At 49.1% G+C, this 18871-nt stretch overlaps 9 protein-coding genes across 9 annotated transcripts; 5 read left to right on the forward strand and 4 right to left on the reverse strand.

Moving 5' to 3' along the window:
• Positions 1-366: 366 nt before the first annotated feature.
• N7520_008912 (RNA polymerase II mediator complex head subunit MED22) lies at positions 367-955 on the forward strand (the record flags this gene model as incomplete). The annotated part of the gene is made up of 4 exons (XM_057142846.1): positions 367-400; positions 461-525; positions 588-656; positions 770-955. 4 exons carry the CDS (start codon positions 367-369, stop codon positions 953-955), a joined length of 354 nt encoding a protein of 117 aa, XP_056992134.1.
• Positions 956-1386: 431 nt separating this feature from the next.
• On the forward strand, positions 1387-2178 carry N7520_008913 (dihydrofolate reductase; the record flags this gene model as incomplete). Its single annotated transcript, XM_057142847.1, has 1 exon — positions 1387-2178. One exon carries the CDS (start codon positions 1387-1389, stop codon positions 2176-2178), a length of 792 nt encoding a protein of 263 aa, XP_056992135.1.
• Positions 2179-2480: 302 nt separating this feature from the next.
• On the reverse strand, positions 2481-5318 carry N7520_008914 (putative voltage-gated chloride channel (ClcA); the record flags this gene model as incomplete). The annotated part of the gene is made up of 3 exons (XM_057142848.1): positions 2481-2636; positions 2688-3071; positions 3129-5318. 3 exons carry the CDS (start codon positions 5316-5318, stop codon positions 2481-2483), a joined length of 2730 nt encoding a protein of 909 aa, XP_056992136.1.
• Positions 5319-6589: 1271 nt separating this feature from the next.
• Positions 6590-7594, forward strand: N7520_008915 (SGNH/GDSL hydrolase family protein; the record flags this gene model as incomplete). The annotated part of the gene is made up of 5 exons (XM_057142849.1): positions 6590-6710; positions 6795-6834; positions 6881-6959; positions 7018-7408; positions 7461-7594. The coding sequence occupies 5 exons, from the start codon at positions 6590-6592 to the stop codon at positions 7592-7594; spliced, it is 765 nt and encodes a 254-aa protein (XP_056992137.1).
• A 701-nt stretch (positions 7595-8295) lies between these two features.
• On the forward strand, positions 8296-9943 carry N7520_008916 (uncharacterized protein; the record flags this gene model as incomplete). Its single annotated transcript, XM_057142850.1, has 2 exons — positions 8296-8494; positions 8550-9943. 2 exons carry the CDS (start codon positions 8296-8298, stop codon positions 9941-9943), a joined length of 1593 nt encoding a protein of 530 aa, XP_056992138.1.
• A 223-nt stretch (positions 9944-10166) lies between these two features.
• Positions 10167-10956, reverse strand: N7520_008917 (uncharacterized protein; the record flags this gene model as incomplete). The annotated part of the gene is made up of 4 exons (XM_057142851.1): positions 10167-10680; positions 10746-10799; positions 10854-10869; positions 10926-10956. The coding sequence occupies 4 exons, from the start codon at positions 10954-10956 to the stop codon at positions 10167-10169; spliced, it is 615 nt and encodes a 204-aa protein (XP_056992139.1).
• A 252-nt stretch (positions 10957-11208) lies between these two features.
• Positions 11209-13074, reverse strand: N7520_008918 (bifunctional hydroxyethylthiazole kinase/thiamine-phosphate diphosphorylase; the record flags this gene model as incomplete). Its single annotated transcript, XM_057142852.1, has 7 exons — positions 11209-11463; positions 11514-11614; positions 11663-12039; positions 12094-12501; positions 12558-12693; positions 12749-12925; positions 12975-13074. 7 exons carry the CDS (start codon positions 13072-13074, stop codon positions 11209-11211), a joined length of 1554 nt encoding a protein of 517 aa, XP_056992140.1.
• A 1269-nt stretch (positions 13075-14343) lies between these two features.
• On the forward strand, positions 14344-15594 carry N7520_008919 (translation initiation factor eIF5; the record flags this gene model as incomplete). The annotated part of the gene is made up of 1 exon (XM_057142853.1): positions 14344-15594. One exon carries the CDS (start codon positions 14344-14346, stop codon positions 15592-15594), a length of 1251 nt encoding a protein of 416 aa, XP_056992141.1.
• A 304-nt stretch (positions 15595-15898) lies between these two features.
• On the reverse strand, positions 15899-18731 carry N7520_008920 (DNA ligase (ATP) CDC9; the record flags this gene model as incomplete). The annotated part of the gene is made up of 4 exons (XM_057142854.1): positions 15899-16444; positions 16499-16729; positions 16781-18593; positions 18694-18731. 4 exons carry the CDS (start codon positions 18729-18731, stop codon positions 15899-15901), a joined length of 2628 nt encoding a protein of 875 aa, XP_056992142.1.
• Between the last annotated feature and the right edge of the window lie 140 nt (positions 18732-18871).

Below are 18871 nucleotides of genomic sequence, written 5' to 3' on the forward strand. Positions count from 1 at the left end.
GATACCGGCCAACCCATGAAAATAATTACCTATGAGCAATTGAATAAATAGTCAAATCAGTGATGCCAATTCCATTTAGACCAGGATCAATGTGAGAATAGAGCCGACGATGGCTTGCTGTATTTTGTGTCCAAATATTATTCTTTCACGTATAAAAGTTCCATCTTCGTCTGTGTCTGTGTCTTGTCTTTGTCTGTGTCCTGTCGTACTTTGACCGGCCCCACTCTAATTACTCACCGCCTAAGCTTATCGATGGCCGAAGATCACCTTCCTTCGGTCACTGAAGTTGAAGAAGTTGACAAAATTGATGAACATCAATTTGGTTCACTTGATCAACTTCATGACTTAATTCTCGAACAAGCCAAAATGGAGTCCCAGCCTACCGCCAAGACTCTGCATAGTATGTCACCTTTTTGAGCACCCATTCAGAGATTCCACGAACTAAACCAACCCTCGGCAGATCGCATCAACACCAATATCTCTCAATTGCTGCAGCGATTCGAGAACATCATGGCGACCGCGACGGTAAGACTTCACTCAAGTCACTTACATGACTAAATCTCCCTCAAGTTACTAATCTTTCCCAGGTCAACAACACCAGCCACACAGCCACTGCTGTCGAGACCTACCAGCTGGACGTGGAATCGACCGCACTAGTAAGCCTATCCCGCAATTGAAACAAGACCTGAAAGATACATCTATCTCATTTTCAGGCGTCTGTTCCCCTTTTGTCTTTGTTCCAACGTACTAATTCAATTCTACTCTGCAGATCCGCGCTGCCGAGGATATTCTCTCATTGACCCGAACCATGAAGGAAATGTGGCTATTCGGCAAACTCGACGAAGTTGGTGAAGATGATCGGGATGTGGAACGCCGCGAGAAGCTGGAAGAAGATGTACTTGCTGTGCAAAAGGCAGTGGAAGCAGGTCAACTTTCGAAGCTGTCTCCCGAATAATAGGGCATTCGAGGCATATTGCATTGGGATTTATGATCTACAGGCGTTATGGGCATTTGAGGGATTCAGGGCGTTAGAAATTTACCTGTCATTAGGAAAGAAATTAATTCGTTGATTCATTGTTGCTCTTATGTACACGATACTTAGCAATCTTTTATTGCGTACGCACTCGAGTTTGATGCTTCCTACAAACCGGCATTAAATAGTAGCATTACCCAAGATACGCGTAGAAAATTGATGTGTATAGCATACTAGTAGTTGATGCATGACTCTTCCAACATCAACCCCACGCGGGGCCGATAAGCAATGAGATAAACAACTTTTCTCTCTTCCCCATCTCTACAAGCATTCTACTAAAGCAAACCAACTACGCAAAAGGCCAAAGACCAAAGACCAAGGCACGAAATTAAAATCAGGCCCTCAATCCCAAAATGCTACCACCAAAAACCCACTCAATCTCCTCCTCCCTCCCTCTCACCCTAATCGTCGCGACAACCCCAATCCGCATCGCGTCCACACCCACAGATGAAACGCGTCTTGGAATCGGCCTGAAAGGCACCCTCCCCTGGCCCCGCATCAAAGCCGACATGAGCTTCTTCGCACGCGTAACATCACGCGCACCCCGGGGAACCACAAATGCCATAATAATGGGGCGGAAAACCTACGACTCGGTCCCGAAACACCTTCGCCCGCTTGCGAAGCGGATTAGCGTGGTTATCACGCGTGATACATCTGGCTCTGTGCGTGAGGGGGTTTTGCGGGAATTGGAGGCGAGGAAGGCGAAGATGGCTGCCAATGCTAAGGCTGTGGAGGTTGCTGCTGGTGCGGCGGAGGAGCCTGAACCTATTACGGATGCGATTGTGACGCCGAGCTTGGACGCTGCGCTTTCTGAGTTGGATTCTGTCTATGGGGCTGGGTTGGGGAAGATCTTTGTCATTGGTGGTGCGGAGATTTATGGGGCTGCGTTGAGGATGCAGTTTGCTTCTCCGAGGCCCGTTAGGGTTGTTATGACTAATGTTGTAAGGAAGGGGGAGGATGGGGTTGAGGTGCCGTTTGAGTGTGATACGTTTTGGCCATTGGATGGGATGGATGAGCGGAATGGGTGGAGGAGTGCCAGCCCTGAGGAGTTGACGGAGTGGGTTGGGGAAGAGGTTTCTGGGGAATGGAAGAGGGAGGGGGAGGTTGAGGTTCAGATGGTTGGGTTTGAGAGGTTGGATCGATAGAGTAGGATCTGATTATTTGCATACAAGTATGGTGTATATCATTGAATAATATTTCGTTCTCAATAAAAGAGCCAGAAGGAAAAGATGCAATGCCCTGAACTTGATCAATAAATTCAAATCAGAATGACAAATGGCTATGCGCGATGAATCTATAGACATTGCCTACAATCTAAGGCAAATACAAAATGAGGGAATGTGCAATGCTATGCAAAATGTCAAATAAAAAAGAAAACCCCGCCAATCAAAGAACGCCAGGCTCAAATAGAAAATCTCATGCAATCAACCACTAGGGCAGATCGTATCTACTCGTTCTGCTTCATAAATTTGACAAATGCCTTTTTGTGTACCAGGCCGGCATATTGGCCATTCTGAAGCACACAAAGATATCGTAAGCCCAACTTGGCAAAGCACTGGTAAACTAAATCAATAGGAGAATGCACGTCCAGGGCAATCGGAGCCTGGTTTACATATTAGCATAGGGAAACAACAGCAAAGGATCATCCACTTACAGGATCAATGTAACGCGTGAAGTCTTCCTGCAGGGTATCTTCGTTGTCACTGTCATAGACTGCAATAGAAGCATCCATCGCCATCAGACAAAGAGTGTTTGCCTCATCTTCAAGAGTGTCAAGTGCAAACTCCAGATCTGGAGCCGGAATCAGTCCCGCCAACACACCTTCCCGCAGAATTGGCAGACCGCTATCAATTTCACCAGCCATCAACAGATGTTCCAGTTTCAAGCGGAGTTCCGTTGCGGCGACAAATGGTGAGTTGGAGATATCGATAATGCGATTTTCACGCACAGGTCGGACGATATCACCCAGCTCGGCATCGCTCAGTGGTTGAAGTTTGCTGTCAAGGAATGGATAGGCGTTCATATCGGTAAGGAAATCCTGTCCACGGTTAGATATGTTGTTTTTAGATGCAAAGAAGATCAGGCGATATCTTACATAGATACTATTAGGCTCTATCGCGTCTGCCGTCCATTTTGCGCAAAGGACCGCCAGTGAAAATGGAAGCACATGGTCCAAACTTCCTGTCAATTCGAAAAGAATCACAGCCAACGTCACTGACAGTCGAGTCACTCCGCACATAACGGCGCCTGCGGCGACTAGTGCATAGACGCCCGGAGTCACACATGACTCCATGCCAGGAACAGCAGGACAGGAGTTGAACAAGAAAAATGTTGGGTTCTTCGCTACCCAGTATTGAACGACGTGGCCAACAATTCGACCCATCAGGCCACCGACCACCATAGATGGAACGTAAATACCTGCTGGTACCTTGATTCCAAATGTAACAACGGTTAAAAAGCTCTTAATGATGAATGCAGCCAGGAGATACTGGATAGTTTCCAGTATACCCTCCTCAGGAGGACATAGTCCCGTACCATCCTTAGAAACGTGCTCACAGGGACTGGTCAGCTCTAGCAAAAGCTCGGTAACAGGCAATTTGGTATACCGGTTCCAAAAGCTGACCATGCCGGTTAAAAGTGCCACAAGGAACACTTCTAGCATCGGCCAGTGTTTGATCGCGGGGATTCGACGAAACGAACGTGCCCATAAGCTGGAAGCTTTGATGAATAGTGCACCAGCTGCACCGCCCAGTATACCAAGGAAAATGAAGATGAAGAGTTCAAAAAATTCCCAATCCGTGAGATACCTCACTTGGAACAGAACGACCTTTCCCGTGCCGTAAGGGTTGAGGAATTTCAGGGATAGAGTAGCAGCAATACAACAGAAGAAGGTTCTGAAGAGAGTCTTTGGCGGGAAGTAGTAGCTGACTTCTTCCAGGCTGAAAAGGACACCACCAATGGGTGCACCAAAGGCAACGGCCACACCACTCGCCGCACTAGCACTCAGCACCTCTCGTCGTTTGCCATCATTTTGGTTGTACTTGGCAAACAGTCGACAAGCAATGTTACCTACACAGGTGGCAATGTGGACGTAAGGGCCTTCCTTTCCAAGACTCAGTCCAGATGAAACACTAAAGATCAAAGCAATAGTCTTGATAACTAAAGTTTTCAATCCCAGATATCCATGGAGGACAAAACCACTGTTGATCACCTTAACCTCGGCGACTCCACTACCAGCAGCCGAATAGTAAACCATTGCCGGGCGTGGGGGAGCGTTGGGGAATGATCCATGAGCGTCAGTCAGCGAGTGGGGCGAGCCCAAACCAGCAACATCGCTATAGGTCCCGCGCGCATCGGCCCCAAGATTTTCATCGAGAGTGGACAAAGAAATAGAAGATGGAACGACCGTCTTCGTGAGAAGGGTAAGAGCACATGAGATCATCGCGAGGACAACAACCCAGACCACAAACATGAGAAAGTCCACCCAGCGATCATCCGTTCCAGAAGACCTGAAGATCTGTGCCCACGTTCGCCATGTGTCACACTCCGATGCTCCATTGCAGCATGTGGTGCGACTGTCAAACCAGCGAGAAGTACAAAATCCGATCTTCGCATCAAACATTCTATCCTCCGACACATCCACGAAATAGGCAATCGCAGCCGTGATGCAGCCAGTCAAGGCCACGAGAATCCACCCCTGCGCGCCATCGAACCATGACAGCAGCCTACCCCGGAGATCCTTGCGGCGCCGCAGTAGACGCAGGCGAGCTCCATCGGCAATGCTATCATGTACCCAATCCGTTGAGGTGAACTGATCATACCAGGTACGTTCGTCCAGGAACGATGACGCTGTCAGACCGTTCTTCGTTGATGGCGGTAAGCTTGCTGGGCGATCTGCGTCCTCAATTTCCTCCTCTCCAAAGCTACTCCGTCGACTGAATCGTCTCTTTGTGGAATTCGCCCGGCTGTGGTTTCCTTTGCGACGAAGGTTCCCCGCACCTAGGAGATACCGCAGTGATTCCGGACCCGAGGTCCCGGAGATACTCGTATATGAGCGTCGCGGTACTTGACGCTGTGGGTCTTCTGGGAGACCTAGGAGACTGGTGACTTCGGTGATTTCAAGATGCGAGTCCAGTGATTGGTAACCCGTGTGTTCTTCGGAGAGGTAGCTTCGGCGGCGGTGAGCGGTTGGTGATGGGGGAGCTGTGCGGGAGGACGGGGTGTTGATTTGGGCCTCGTCCGGTTCACCCTGTGAGGATGAACATTGTGGGACAGAACGAGGCATTGTGTGATTCAGAAGCGTCTATGCTTCGTATTGTCGGCGCCTGAAGATAAGGAGTTAGATGCCGTTAAGACCCGAGTGCGACTCCCGATATTCAGGGGCAAGGGGTCACATTTGATGAATAGAATATGATGTACAAGAAAGAATTCAACTTACCAGAAGTCATGGCCCTCAGAGATGACCTGGGCAGTTGTTAACAGCTCTAAAAAGAGCAAGTTCAGTGCGGGCAGATGATGGGACGCGTCAGGTGAGGCAGACCCACCGCATATCAAATCCCTTACTCCACATCATTCGCTAGTTAATATATTTCATTGTTTATTTCGCGGTCATGGATGCATATTCAATTCGATTTGATTTGATCTATGACATGTTTAGCTTTCTCTCATGTCTGCTACGTCTTCGGAACTCCTCTCCCTTGGTCGGGATACCATTCTACGGAAAGCCGTTCCTCCGGAGTAGATCACATCATCTTATTGGAGTAACAAAAGGAGGCGCGAAGGTTTAATGCGGGGATCTTCCCCGTGATGCTGGATGTACTCAATATGTCACAGTACTGTCAGCCTGAGCGGTTTATATTAGAATCTTACTAATGCTTCTAGGCAACAAGTTCGGACGAGTGACTCTTACAGAAGCAGCTACTACACAAATCCACAAGGACCTTAACACTCCACTGAGACATTTTGCAGCGTGATATCCGCCACCTGGTCCAACATGCTGATCACCGCCAAGTCGATCACTTGGCGGTGGGTCTCAAGGTCCTCAAAGAGGCGGTGGCTTGTGCAAATGTGCAAAGACATGACTTGGGCAGACATTGCTTGTGGATCTATACTAATCTTGGTGATATATAATTGATACCCGATCGCTTATAAGCTTTGGGCCGTAGCCATGACAGCCCTCGGCAGATTGAGGATTAAACGTGCATTAGATCTATCACGCAGTCGTTACGTGATCAACGAAATCAGGATTCTGATTGGTCTGGTTTATAGCTACTTTCTTAGTTCTTTCAACTGTGTCTACAATTTCTACTTTCGCTTTGAGTTTAAGAGATCTAGATAGAATTATGAAGATTATGTAAAAACAGTGCAAGTGTGGGAGATTCAAGCCATTCTGCATGTCAATTGGTGGAGAAACCAAGCTAAAAAGATTGAACAGATAACACCATTTTGTCCACGGAGCATAACCCCACCTCCGTTCCTTTTAAAAGGCCTATATCCTCTCAACAGCTTCGCATTCTCTTTGTTTGCTCTCTATATAGAAGATTATATATCCTCATCATGACTGTGTCTGAGGATTTTGCTAAGCCATATGATCAGTTTCTTCTTTTTGGGGACTCGATCACCCAGATGTCCTGTAGCCAGGACCTGGGGTTTGGCTTCCAGCCAGCATTGCAAGATGGTATGTTCTATATATACATAAAATATGCTGTTTGAGACGAAATTGAGACAAGATTGATTTGCTAACATTGAACTCTTTTTATAGTATACTGCCGCAAGTTGGATGTGCTTAATCGTGGATTCTCGTGAGCATTCAATAGTCTAAAGTTGGAATCGCCTAACAACCCACAGGGGATACTCTACCGCCCATGCCATCAAGGTCTTTCCGAAGTTCTTCCCGTCACCTGAAACTGCTACTGTGCGATTTATAGTAAGTCCCATTTCAGTCAGTCATACAGTATTCTAAGGTTAACTAATGCAATTGACAGGCCATTTTCTTCGGCGCCAATGACGCGGCAGTCCCTGGGCACAATCAGCATGTCCCTCTGGAGCAGTACAAGGAGAACCTGAGACAAATAATTCAGCACCCGGCAATGCTTGCTCAGAGCCCTCACATCATTCTCATTACTCCACCTCCAGTTAATGAGTATCAACTGGAGGGATTTGACAACGAGAAGAACACTGTTCACCCTAGCCGCACTGCTGCTATCACCAAGACCTACGCCGAGGCAATGAAGGAGGTTGGTGCTTCGCTGAACATCCCAGTCGTGGATATATGGTCTGCATTCACGGCCTCGGTTGGCTGGAAAAATGGACAACCTCTCATTGGATCCCGAGACGCGCCCAATAGCGAGGCGTTCAGTGCTCTTTTCACCGACGGTGCGTTTCTCCGATTTTGTATGAGTTGCGGTTCATACTGACTGATATTTAGGACTGCATTTGACGCCTTCTGGATACCGTATTGTTAGTTCTGAACTGATGAACACTCTCCGTACTAATTGGCCTGATCAAAGTCCGGATGCTCTGCCCATGGTTTATCCTGCGTGGCCCGATGCCCCTAAGTGAGCTGTATACATATATATTTACCAGCAAAACTAGAGAATTACAGAATTGTAAAATTCCAGCTGTAAATTTATAGAATCCTTGAATTTCCCTGACAAAAACGTAAATCAAAATCAAAATGGTGAAGCCGTTAGTGGAGAAGAACGGGAGCGGTCTAGATCAACTTCCTTCCCCTCGTGCATATGACGATGTTCCTCTCCACTGCGTTTCCCCCAGATCTGAAGTCTTCCTGCATTAAATCTGTCATTCTGATCTCGACCTAGAGAATTTCTCTACGCTCACGCTCACGCTCACGTCCTTCTCTCTATCGATCATCACTCCTAATACTTGCTGTTCCAAACCTTAACACCTCCATCCTTGCCATTAACCTTACCTACTCCAACGTTACCTATTCCAACTACCTTCCACCACACGTGCCGTGACTATCGAAACTTTACCTCTATCCAATCTTCAAGCTTAGACCCCGGCCACTGCATGCCATCAGCGAAACCACCCGCCCCTGCAATTCACAGCTCGGTGGACGGCCCCGTGGGCCGTCACGCAACCTGAAAGTGGGAGGAGGTTAAAGGAGGCCACAAGCGATCTGTCGAGGCCGGTGTTGAAGGTAGACGAAGTGGCCAGTTTGAAAGCAATCATCTTAAGGCCCAAGGGGTTTGATTGATCTCCGGGCGGTTGACAAATACCAGCCCACCAGCCCGGTGGCAATGGATGCGCAGTACAATTCTGCCCCGCGGGAAATCTGGCAAATCTATGAAGATCTCAAAGAGATCCATGTGGTACAGTTTGAACAGGCCGAGCGGATCGCACGACTCGAGCGCCGCCGCGACGAGGATGCGAGACTGAAAAACGTTTGGGGACCATCATCGCCTTTTCCTAGCTCCTTGGGGGGTTCTTTTCTCACCGGTACGCGTTTCTTTCGATCGGTTTTTGGTCGCGTTGCTAATGGTGTTGCATTTAGAACCTGCTTACAATTCTCCGCCCGAGCCCTTTAAAGGTTTCGATCAGGGGCATCATCCCGGGATGCACAGCTCGGCTATGGGCTTGGATGGCGACGAGGAACCGCGAAGAGGTGCCTCGCGAGCGAATAGTGTGCGCTTTGATGAGAGTGCCATTCATGGGTATGGACAGGCTAGTCGGTCGAACACTGAGCTGCCACTTCGCACTGGTAGTGGGATGGGAAGCTTCCCCATGACCGAGCGATCTTTGTCTCATCGATCGGATGGCCGACTTAGCTCTTCTGGGAACTCGCATCATTCGGCTCGAACCAATAGTCTGGGTCTGGACACGAGTCGGTATTTGGGCTCGTCGTACGGATCGTCACCGATTACACCTCCTCCCGGATGGGCTATCTTAGGGCCAGTGCCATCTATTATTCGATGCTGGCTGACCACTACATTCTCAAATGAGACACTACTGTATGCGGTAGTGTGCTCGGGCTCCTACATGTCTACATTGGGCACATCGATCATCCGCAAGCTTGGATTAGAGGAATCGGTGGTGCATGAAGATGGCAAGAGATACGTGAAGGTCCCTGTCCACCTCACCGAAGCTAGTATTCACCAAGCTTCCAGTCGCTCCGGAAGCCCCGATCCCCAGGTACCCACGTTGACAGTCAAATTTCTTGTGTGCGATACAGATACCGCAGACGGTTCAATTGAAGTGATCATCGGAAGTGATGTGCTTCGCAATCACAGCGCCGATATTCTGCTTTCCAAGGACAAGATTGTCATGTTTGACGATGAGAGAAATCTTGTTTCCATTCCCCTCGTTCGACCTGAAAAGGAGGCTGCCTTCAAAACTCTTCTAACAGCTCCACGTCAGATCCAGATCAATCATGATTCTGTCGAATCACATGAATCTGCGGTGAATGGGAAGGAGACCGTTGGGGTCATTGGCCAGCCTAATGTTCCCTGCCAATCAACCTCGGCGCCTACCTCAACTCACGTCTCTGTTAGCGAGGCAGATGAGGAGAAGAAGCCCCGTCTGCAGGAATCAACTCCAACGCATACTGAACCGCATCCCACCGCCGCGACCCATGATACGGCCGCTACCACCAAGTCCGAGGCGGCTGGTGTTTGGAATTCTTGGCGTCGCCCAAAGCCTGAACCCATTGCCACAGATAAGACCGCATCGGGCCGCCCTATGAAAATCCTTCGTCCTATGAAGCTCTCTACCCGCGCAGCATCCTACACACCCGCACCTGTTGTCCCTACAGAGCACGCTGAGAACACAGCGCCCCACTCTGCTTCCCGTACGTCCTTTGACGGTAGCACTACATCCCTAACCGCTACCAATCCTGTTGGCGGTGCCTCGGCGTTTGGATGGCTGAACTCATCCGGACGGTCCAAGTGAAACCCACAATCCACCATGTTTGCATCTTAGCGTCAGGTCTGGGTTTCATGAAGCGCAAGATATTGCAGATGTCATTTCGGTGGTCTTTACATGTTTACCCATCTACCTTTTTAGTTAATCTTCCTAGTTAGCGACGACAGCTCGGATTGTCAATGAACGATAGCAACTCAAAATGACTTCACTATTGATTAAACCTTCATACCGTACACTCCATATCAAAAATCTAAATTTTTGCAAAAACCTCCAAAGCCCCCTTTGTCTCCTCCATCGTCTCCTTAACCAACCCACTAACAGCCCGAAAAGCCTCATGATTCGCATCTCCCAGAATCTCAAAAAGCAAACTCTCACTACTAGTCACAATAGCTCCCGCATCCCTCAACCTCTCAAGTGCAATCTTCCTCTCCCCAGGATTAACACTACTAACCCCATCAACAACCACATAAACCCTATATCCGCGCGCCAGCAGATCAAGCGTCGTCTGCGTAACACAAATATGCGTCTCAATACCCACAATGATAGCATCCATCTCAGTCGGCTCAACAGGTAACTTGGCGCTTAATTCGGGGGTTATCATCGAGAAGCGCGTTTTATCGACATCGGCTTTGACATTGGGGCCTTGGAGGTGGGTGGATAGCTCGCTGACGGTTTCTCCAAGTTTAGTGCGCGATTGAGTAGTTATATAGATTGGGAAGTTGAGGGTATTCGCTGCGCGGACTAGTTTGTTGGTTGTTGAGACTCTTTTCAAATGTCAGTTTCGGTATATTTGACGGCATTGTGTGGTTCCAAGATTGGTGATACTGACAATTTGGAGAACTCGTAGATCTTCGTGCGGAATTTCTCTTGGATGTCACATATACTATATGATATGGGTTAATTCGTGGTATGTATAGGCGTTGGGATTGAGACACACAATAGTGCGGGGTTCCCTGTGTATTGTGTTAGTCGAGATTGTTTAATTCCTGGGTGTTTTGATGGTACTTGCGAATTCGAGTTGCGCGCGATAATGTGGCCATGATGGATTAGTGCTAGCTGCTGAGCAGGATGGATATTCTGAGATACTGAAGTCAGAAGGGAAGGAGAGGAAATAGGGTTGAAGTCGGGAAATCGGAGATTGCGGGGAAAGTAACTTTGGAGGCCGAGGGGAACTATGAATGTGCCCGATCCGAGGGAATGCGATATGTATTATTTGGTCTTTTACCTTTTTTCTTTTATTTCAAAATATAAATGGCGGTGTATTCATATTAACTCTATAGCATTACTTTTATCTAGATTTTCACTTCATGCACCTTGGCCCGGCCAACGAACCAGCTATCGTCACCCTTGGCCGCCGCCGTGCGAATAGCGTAAAGTTCATCCAGGAACGCTGGCACAAAACTGCCAGGACCGCGAACATACTCTTTGGCTGCTGCGTTCTCAGCTGCAATCTCGAACATCAGAATTCCCGATAGCACAGCGAGAAGTCTGTCAGAGCGGTGGGCTGTCAAGAAACACCCCGAGATGCTACCAATGGCACATCCGGTCTGGTTGAGTAGATTAGTATTAAGACATCGTAAGAGGGAATGCTACATACTCCTGTCACCTGACCCAGATACGGGTGGCCATTTTCCACGGCGATTACACGCTCTCCATCGCTGAGGTAGTCGATGGGTCCGGTCATCAGCACAACATTTTCTAGAATCTCATCAGTATGGCTCATAGCACCAGGACTAGGTGACTAACTCTCTCGTCGGGCCAGGTCTCGTGCAAGAGCTGCCTTTTGCTGGCCATCGAGGCTACTGGGTCCGCTGTCAACGCCACGCTGCTGCACCGTATTACTGCCCCAAACCTGGCGTATCTCGCCCTCGTTCCCCTTGATCAGATCGAAGTAGCCTCCTGACATAAGTTGAGAGACTGCATTTCGGCGAATCTCTGTCGCGGCAGCACCCACGGGATCATAAACCACCGGATTACCCCGTGTGTTGTATGCCTTGATGGCCTTTTGGTAGTTGGAGACACTCTCGCTGGTCAATGTACCCATGTTGATGAGGAGAGCGCCATCAAACTTGCACAAGTCTTTAGCCTCATCGCCATAGGGGGACATGATAGGTGAGGCACCACTATGGTAGTTGTTAACAATGGTCTAACAAAACTTCCCGCCAACCGAAACTTACATGGACAATGCAACGTTCGCGACAAAGTTAGCCACTACGAAATTAATCATGTTGTGGACCAGCGGGTGCACCTCCACCATTTTGCGGACGATTTGAGGCACCTCGGCCAACAAGCCTTCGGCCTCGTTGGCCCGGGGCGCCTTGGAAGCCAAGGCAAATGCAGGAGGTGACTTGATGAGCTTGGCGAACTCCTCAGCCGAAGCCTTGGGATCATCAGCAGCCACAATCGCGCTCACAATAGCCACTCCATCCAGACCCTTCTTTGGAGACGCGGACTGGTAAAGCACCCGCTGGACATTTGCGTGGTTGATGCCTCCAATAGACACAGTGCCCACGGAAGAATCACTGATCGCATCCAAAATCGCCTGAGTTCCTGCTGTTCCAATGACAGACTTAGTATTGGTTTTTCTAGCTCGGTCTTTTGATTAGTCCTTGTGCTTATTCTGCATGGGGCCAGGACCTACGTTGGAGTGGCAAACATCGTCCCAATTCCAAGGTAATCAGCCCCATCGGCGACAGCCTTGCGGGCCTCTTCTATACTCGAGGTACTAATTCCAATAATGGCATCTTTAGGAAGAAGCTCCTTCGCCAGTTCGAACACTTAGCTGATATCAGTTTCTGCAGACTGGCAATGCTGGATATTGAAGAGACTTACTCATATCATCTTGACCCAAATGGACACCCTCAGCTCCAACAGCGAGTGCAACATCCACTCGATCATTGATCAGTAGTGGGACTCCATAGCGCTGGGTTATCTGGTGCAGTCTTTTGGCAGTTTGAACCAAATCTCCGGTATCGCTCTTCTTGTCCCGGTATTGCACCACCGTAACACCTGTAAGCGGTTAGACTTGCGTTCATTCTTCGGAGTATCTTTGTCTTACCTCCTTTCAGGGCATCCTCGACGACCGTGCATAGGTCTCGCCCTTTCAGGATGGCTGGGGTTGAATCCGTAACAAGGTATAGAGATAGATCTACAGGCATTGTGTAGATACAAAGGAGTGGATCTTTGTCTAGCAGCAATGTACAGTTATGCGAGGTTTCACGCACAATCTGCAAAAACAGGGACCGGAATTGGCGATCTTGAACCGGATTGATGCCGTTGGGGGGGGGGGGGGTTCGGTGGGGCTCGGAGGGGTTGACATCAATTGCCAGATTTTCATTCTCAAGTTTGGTTATGCATATAAGCTTCACATCTATTGAGCCAAGTTGAAAATTTCATAACATTTAATGAATTTGCTCTATTTGATATTCTTCAATTTCTTGTTATTCTTTGTTTACATTATTAATCAATACTAAAGAATTCCCTGTTACGTTGTATACTAAAAGTGAACTCCGAATCCTCCGCATTAAGTCCGAAGCGGCTAACGCGACGCGTCAGAGCTACTAAACACACGCACTTTAAAACCTTGTGGCTTACAATATTGTAAGTATAATGCTTCATTTATAATGTGAACTTGCCTAGCTACTAGATGGAAGATCTACTGCTTGTGACAGGAGATAGCAATAGTGTGAATGATTTCGGGCAACTCTCCGTTATGATCAGACATTGCATACCGTGCGTGTGCATATCTCCTTCAACCGGCCCCCCCCCCCCCAACCACGTGCATGCTTATATCAGCAGACCCGCCGTGAAAACGCTTTCTCTTTTCGTTTTCGCCCTCAATTTCTGTTTTAACCCACACATCTTTCAGGCCTCGACATCTTACTGCGAAGCGTCTGTTCCCTGCGTCAGCTGTACATACAGTTTACGCTTTCACTTGCAATCAACGCGTTTACTTCGGTTTCGCCATCATCACTTTCATCCTCAAGCTTTCCCAGGGTCTCCGGCCTCTGAATCGGTTTCCCAGAACAACCTCGGTCGTTCTCGCTCCCAAGAGACACCCAACCAAGATTTCGACTGCGAAATTGTCTATGTATTCGTCCTCCGTGCAAAATTTCGAACACCATCTGCCGCTCAAGCTGCAAACGCTTCGCGCGTCGAGACCTTGTAGCATACACCTTCGCTCTTGTGGCTGAATCCCCTCGGCCTACTTGATCTCCTCTGTGACCTGCGTGAGAAATCACCTTGTTTTGTCAAACAGAGTCCCACCTCGAATTTTTTTTAATTAAAAAAAACAACATCGTCAAAAACTCTCCAACACGCATGTCTTGTTCCGTCGACAAGATTCCGTTCAAGATTTCCTCCCGCTACATATTTCGCAAGCCATTCACACCCTCGTGATTCAATATTAAATCAATCCAACCGCCAACATGGCTACCGTCAACATTCGCCGGGATATCTCCGATCCCTTCTACCGCTACAAGATGGAGAAGCTGCAGTCCAAGATTGAGGGCAAGGGCAACGGTATCAAGACCGTCATTGTCAACCTCAACTCGGTCGCCCAGTCACTCAGCCGTCCTCCTGCCTATGTGATCAAGTACTTCGGTTTTGAACTCGGTGCCCAGGCCAACGCCAAGCCGACTGACGACCGTTGGATCATCAACGGTGCCCACGATGCCAACAAGCTCCAGGACTACCTGGATGGATTCATCACCAAGTTCGTGCTCTGCAAGAAGTGCAAGAACCCCGAGACCGATGTTATCATCAAGGATGAGCGGATCACTCTCGACTGCAAGGCCTGTGGCCAGCGTTGCGACGCCGACCCCCGCCTGAAGCTGAGCACCTTCATTGTCCGCAACAACCCCAAGGGCGGCAAGAAGGAAAAGAAGGACAAGAAGGCCCGCCGCGAGGCCAAGAAGGAGAAGCAGAACAACGGCGAGGATGTCAGCCCCGGTGATAGCAACAACTCCGAGGACGGCGAAGATAATGGCGATGAGGCCCTTGAGGCCGGTAGTGACGATGAGCTCGTCCGCCAGGCCAAGAACCTCCAGCTGGAGCAGGAAATCAAGGATGATGACTGGGCTGTTGACGTGTCTGAGGAGGCCGTCAAGGCTCGCGCCAAGGATCTCCCCGATGACCTTAAGCGCGCTGTCGTCATTGAGGACGCTGACGGTGATGAAGCCGATGGCCCTTCATCCTACGAGCAACTAGGTAGCTGGATCATCGAGACCGCCGAACAGAAGGGTAGCGTTACCGAGGTCGAAGACATTGAGATTTACAAGAAGGCCAAGGAGTTTGGCATCGAGTCCAAGCACAAGACTCTCACTGTTCTGGCCCAGAGCATCTTCGACGAGAAGATCGTCAAGCAGATTGAGGCCCGTGCTCCCCTTCTCAAGAAGATGATCACTTCGGACCGCCACGAGAAGGCCTTCCTGGGCGGTACTGAGCGCTTTGTCGGCCAGGATCACCCGGCCCTGATCCCCCAGATTCCCGCCATCCTTCTTGGCTACTACCAGAACGACCTTGTGTCTGAGGAAGCCCTCAAGGCCTGGGGCGCCAAGGCTAGCAAGAAGTTTGTTGACATCTCTGTCAGCAAGAAGATTCGCAAGGCTGCCCAGCCCTTCCTGGAGTGGCTCGAGAATGCGGAGAGCGAGGACGAGAGCGAGGAAGACAGCGAGTAGTTTGGCTTTTTTGCTATTCTTATCACTCCCTCTGGACTTTTGTTTCTCTTTGTTACCAGTGTTTTACTGTTTGTGACACGCGCTTAATGTCTTTCTGATTCTTGCTCATTTCCATGGGCTCTATCCGTTTCAATAGTTACGATTTATTTTAGCTCACCAATCGTCACTCTTTTACTATCAACTATCTACTCCATCTCAATCCTCTAGACACGTAGGTAGTAGCTCTATTAATTCCAAACAACAGTTATTGGGGTAATGTCACTAAAGTATGTGTTTGTTCATTGATGTGATCCTGATATGCAACTTAATACTCGAAATCATCATCAACGCCCCGTTTGCCCGAGGTTTCCTTGGCCACAGCCTCTTGTTTCCGGTACATCTCAGCCACGGCACGAGTTGTTGTTGCTTGCTCAGGTTTCTTGTCATCACGAGACTTGATGAACCGAGGGAAACGCAACGAAACACCCTTGCCACCACCAGTCGTCCCCTCAAACTCATCCGCAGCGGCTTGGTATCGAGGACTGAGAGTTAAATCGGCAGTCTTGACTTCCCATACCAGACGAGGCTCAAACCACACATCCGGTTGGTCCTTGGGTACACTGGAGTGGGCGTAGAAGGGCTTTGGTCGATCGATGACCATGGGCTTTAACTCCTTGTGGAATTCCTCCAACGCTGCCTCCGAGAATCCAGTGCCGATGTTACAGATTGTTTCGTACTTGTCGTTATTCGGGTTGTAGGCGGCGAGAAGGAAAGCACCGTACACAGAAGTCCGTTTTCCACGACCATAGTAAGCACCAAGGACGACGAGATCAAGTGAATCCCCCACACCGGCCAGGTAGTCTTTCTTGACCTGTTTCACGAGTTAGAGGGAAGATCAAACGGAAGATAATACTGGAAAACGTACCTTAAGCCAGTTCCGACTACGCTTACTAGGCTCGTACCCACTCTCATCGGTGTCCAGCATCTTGACCATCAGTCCCTCACAGGATGCCTTGACACTTTCTTCAAGCAAATCTTGAATCTCATCGAGGACATTGGTATCTCCGAATTGCGCAAACTGGAACTCGCCTTCGACTGGCTGGAAGCACTGGTGCATTAACTCTCGGCGCTCTCGAAGAGACTTCTTCACACAAGGCTGTCGAATATATTAGCAAAGCAAGAGAAAGTTCAGACGAAAGATACTCACCTCTCCATTGAAAAATAGAAGATCAAAGGCAAAAACGCAGACCTTGACCTTTACATCCTCTGCCTTGACGTCCTTTCGCTTACGAGTCATCAGTTGCTGAAAAGGCAGAACCTTCTTGTTGAGTGTGTCCCAAGCAACAGTCTCACAGTCCAGAACGAAGCTGGTTACATCGTCCTTGACCCAAGTGTCAAGCTTGCCCAAGACGTCTGGGTATTTCTTTGACAAATCCTCAGAGTTTCGGGAGAAGATCGCGGAGTGACCCTTGTGGTCCCTTTGAAGCGTAGCAGTAGAGGCAGGAAACTGCTCAATGGCACTCGGTGCTACGAAATGAATCTGGGCTCGTTCTCCATCATACTTGTACTCGCATGTAAACTCCTTTCCTTCAAAGCGGTCCAAAACTTCGGTGATTGATTTGGTCGGCTTGGCAAGCATCGGCTTAAGAGGAACGCCCGGTTGCAGCTTACAGACATTCGGAAGATGGAATAGGCCGTGTTCCAGCATAGCGGGAATAATGACTTCGTAGGAGGGAAGCTCGCTGTACACAGTCTTGAGAATGGCTTCGCCTTCGGCCATTTTCTCCGGAGTCGCCTTCTTGCCCTCCACTGCAGCCTCGTGAGACACAATTGCCTGAGCCAAGGACACTAGCACTGTCCTCTCAGCAAGGCCCAGTCGCAGCTTACCCTCAAGGAAGCGAACGATGAACTTGGCCTCACTGGGGCCACCCTTGTTCTGGGTGATGTCAACACCTTTGTTGCCTTTACCTGCAGTCGCAGAATCTGCTGCAGATAGAAGCTTCTTGATCCCAGAGATTTTCTTGTCCTGAGATCCGTGTCCGCTGACTTTGGCTATACCGAGCAGGCCTTCATGCACTCCTCGAACGGTGAGAGCCTTAGGCTTGAACATGGTAGGTTGGTTGGATCGACTCTTAGCAGCCACAAGGCCCAGGTCACCAATCTCATGCTGATCGGTCTTGATAACAGCCAGACTGCGGCCAGTACACTCGCCAATGGCCTTCATGATCAAAGACTCTCCAATTCCCAGTTCGATTCCAGCATAATCCGCAGCCAGTTTGTTAATCATCAACTGAACTGTTGGGAGTAAGTCACCTGGAGTGAGGCGTAAGACTTGTTGGAGAAATTGAGAGCAGTAGGCCATAATGATCAACCGTTTCGTAGTCATCTCGACTAGGGAAAAAGTGGTACAGAGCGCCGCATAAGGAACCGGATCTCCGGCCTTCCAGTCTGGGTATGGATCGGTACCGCTTGACTTTAGGGTTGCCTGCACTTTCGCCATTGTCTTTTTCTTGACCTCAGGCTTGGCGTCCCCGTCGCTTTCTGATTCCTCCTCATCTTTGTCCGATTGGCTGTTTTCTTCAACAACCTCTTCTTCAGATGACTTTTTCAGTATTGGTTTGGGGGAAGACTTGGTAGGCTTGGGTGACTTGGAATGTTTCGTAGGTGATGGAGTCTTCGGGCTTTTCTTAGGACTTTGTTTGGGTGGTGGAGAGCTTTCCTTTGTTGCCTTACGCCGGCGTTTTGAGACAGGCTGGACGTCGGAATCGTCGCTCTCCTCTCCTTCATCAACCTTTTCTCGTTTCAAGCCTCTAGAGGAATCGGTTTCATTTGCCGCATCGGCCGCAGCTTTCGGTGCATCTTCAAGCTTCACATCCACATCATCTTTGTTCTCCAAAACTAAAGGCTCTTTGGAATCTTCCGTAGCATCACTCTCTTTTTGTTGCCTCTTTCCACCGAATGCTAGTGTTGTTTGTTTCTTTGGGGCTTGATTCCCATTCGCATTAGAGCCAAAAAACCGCCTGGCGAAAACAGCACATTAGTAAGTAACAAAGTAAAACAGAAGGTGATGCGCCATGCAGGCGGACGCACCCGATGGTTAATTGGGAATCCCGCACATACCCCAGTGTAGCCTGCTTGCCACTCTTGTCATCCGCCATGATGATTCGTGGAGTTAAAACCGAGGAAGATAAAGTGAATTCGCGACGTTCGCGACCTAGGAAGAGAGGGTTTCGAAATTGGTGGAGTTGTTGACAAAGCTGTGCTGCGGGCTTGTAGAAATTCCAAGGCACTCCTGCTT

Source organism: Penicillium odoratum (genome assembly GCF_028828045.1).
Source record: "Penicillium odoratum strain IBT 22623 chromosome Unknown utg000006l_segment0_segment0, whole genome shotgun sequence".
Taxonomy (NCBI): Eukaryota; Fungi; Ascomycota; class Eurotiomycetes; order Eurotiales; family Aspergillaceae; genus Penicillium; species Penicillium odoratum.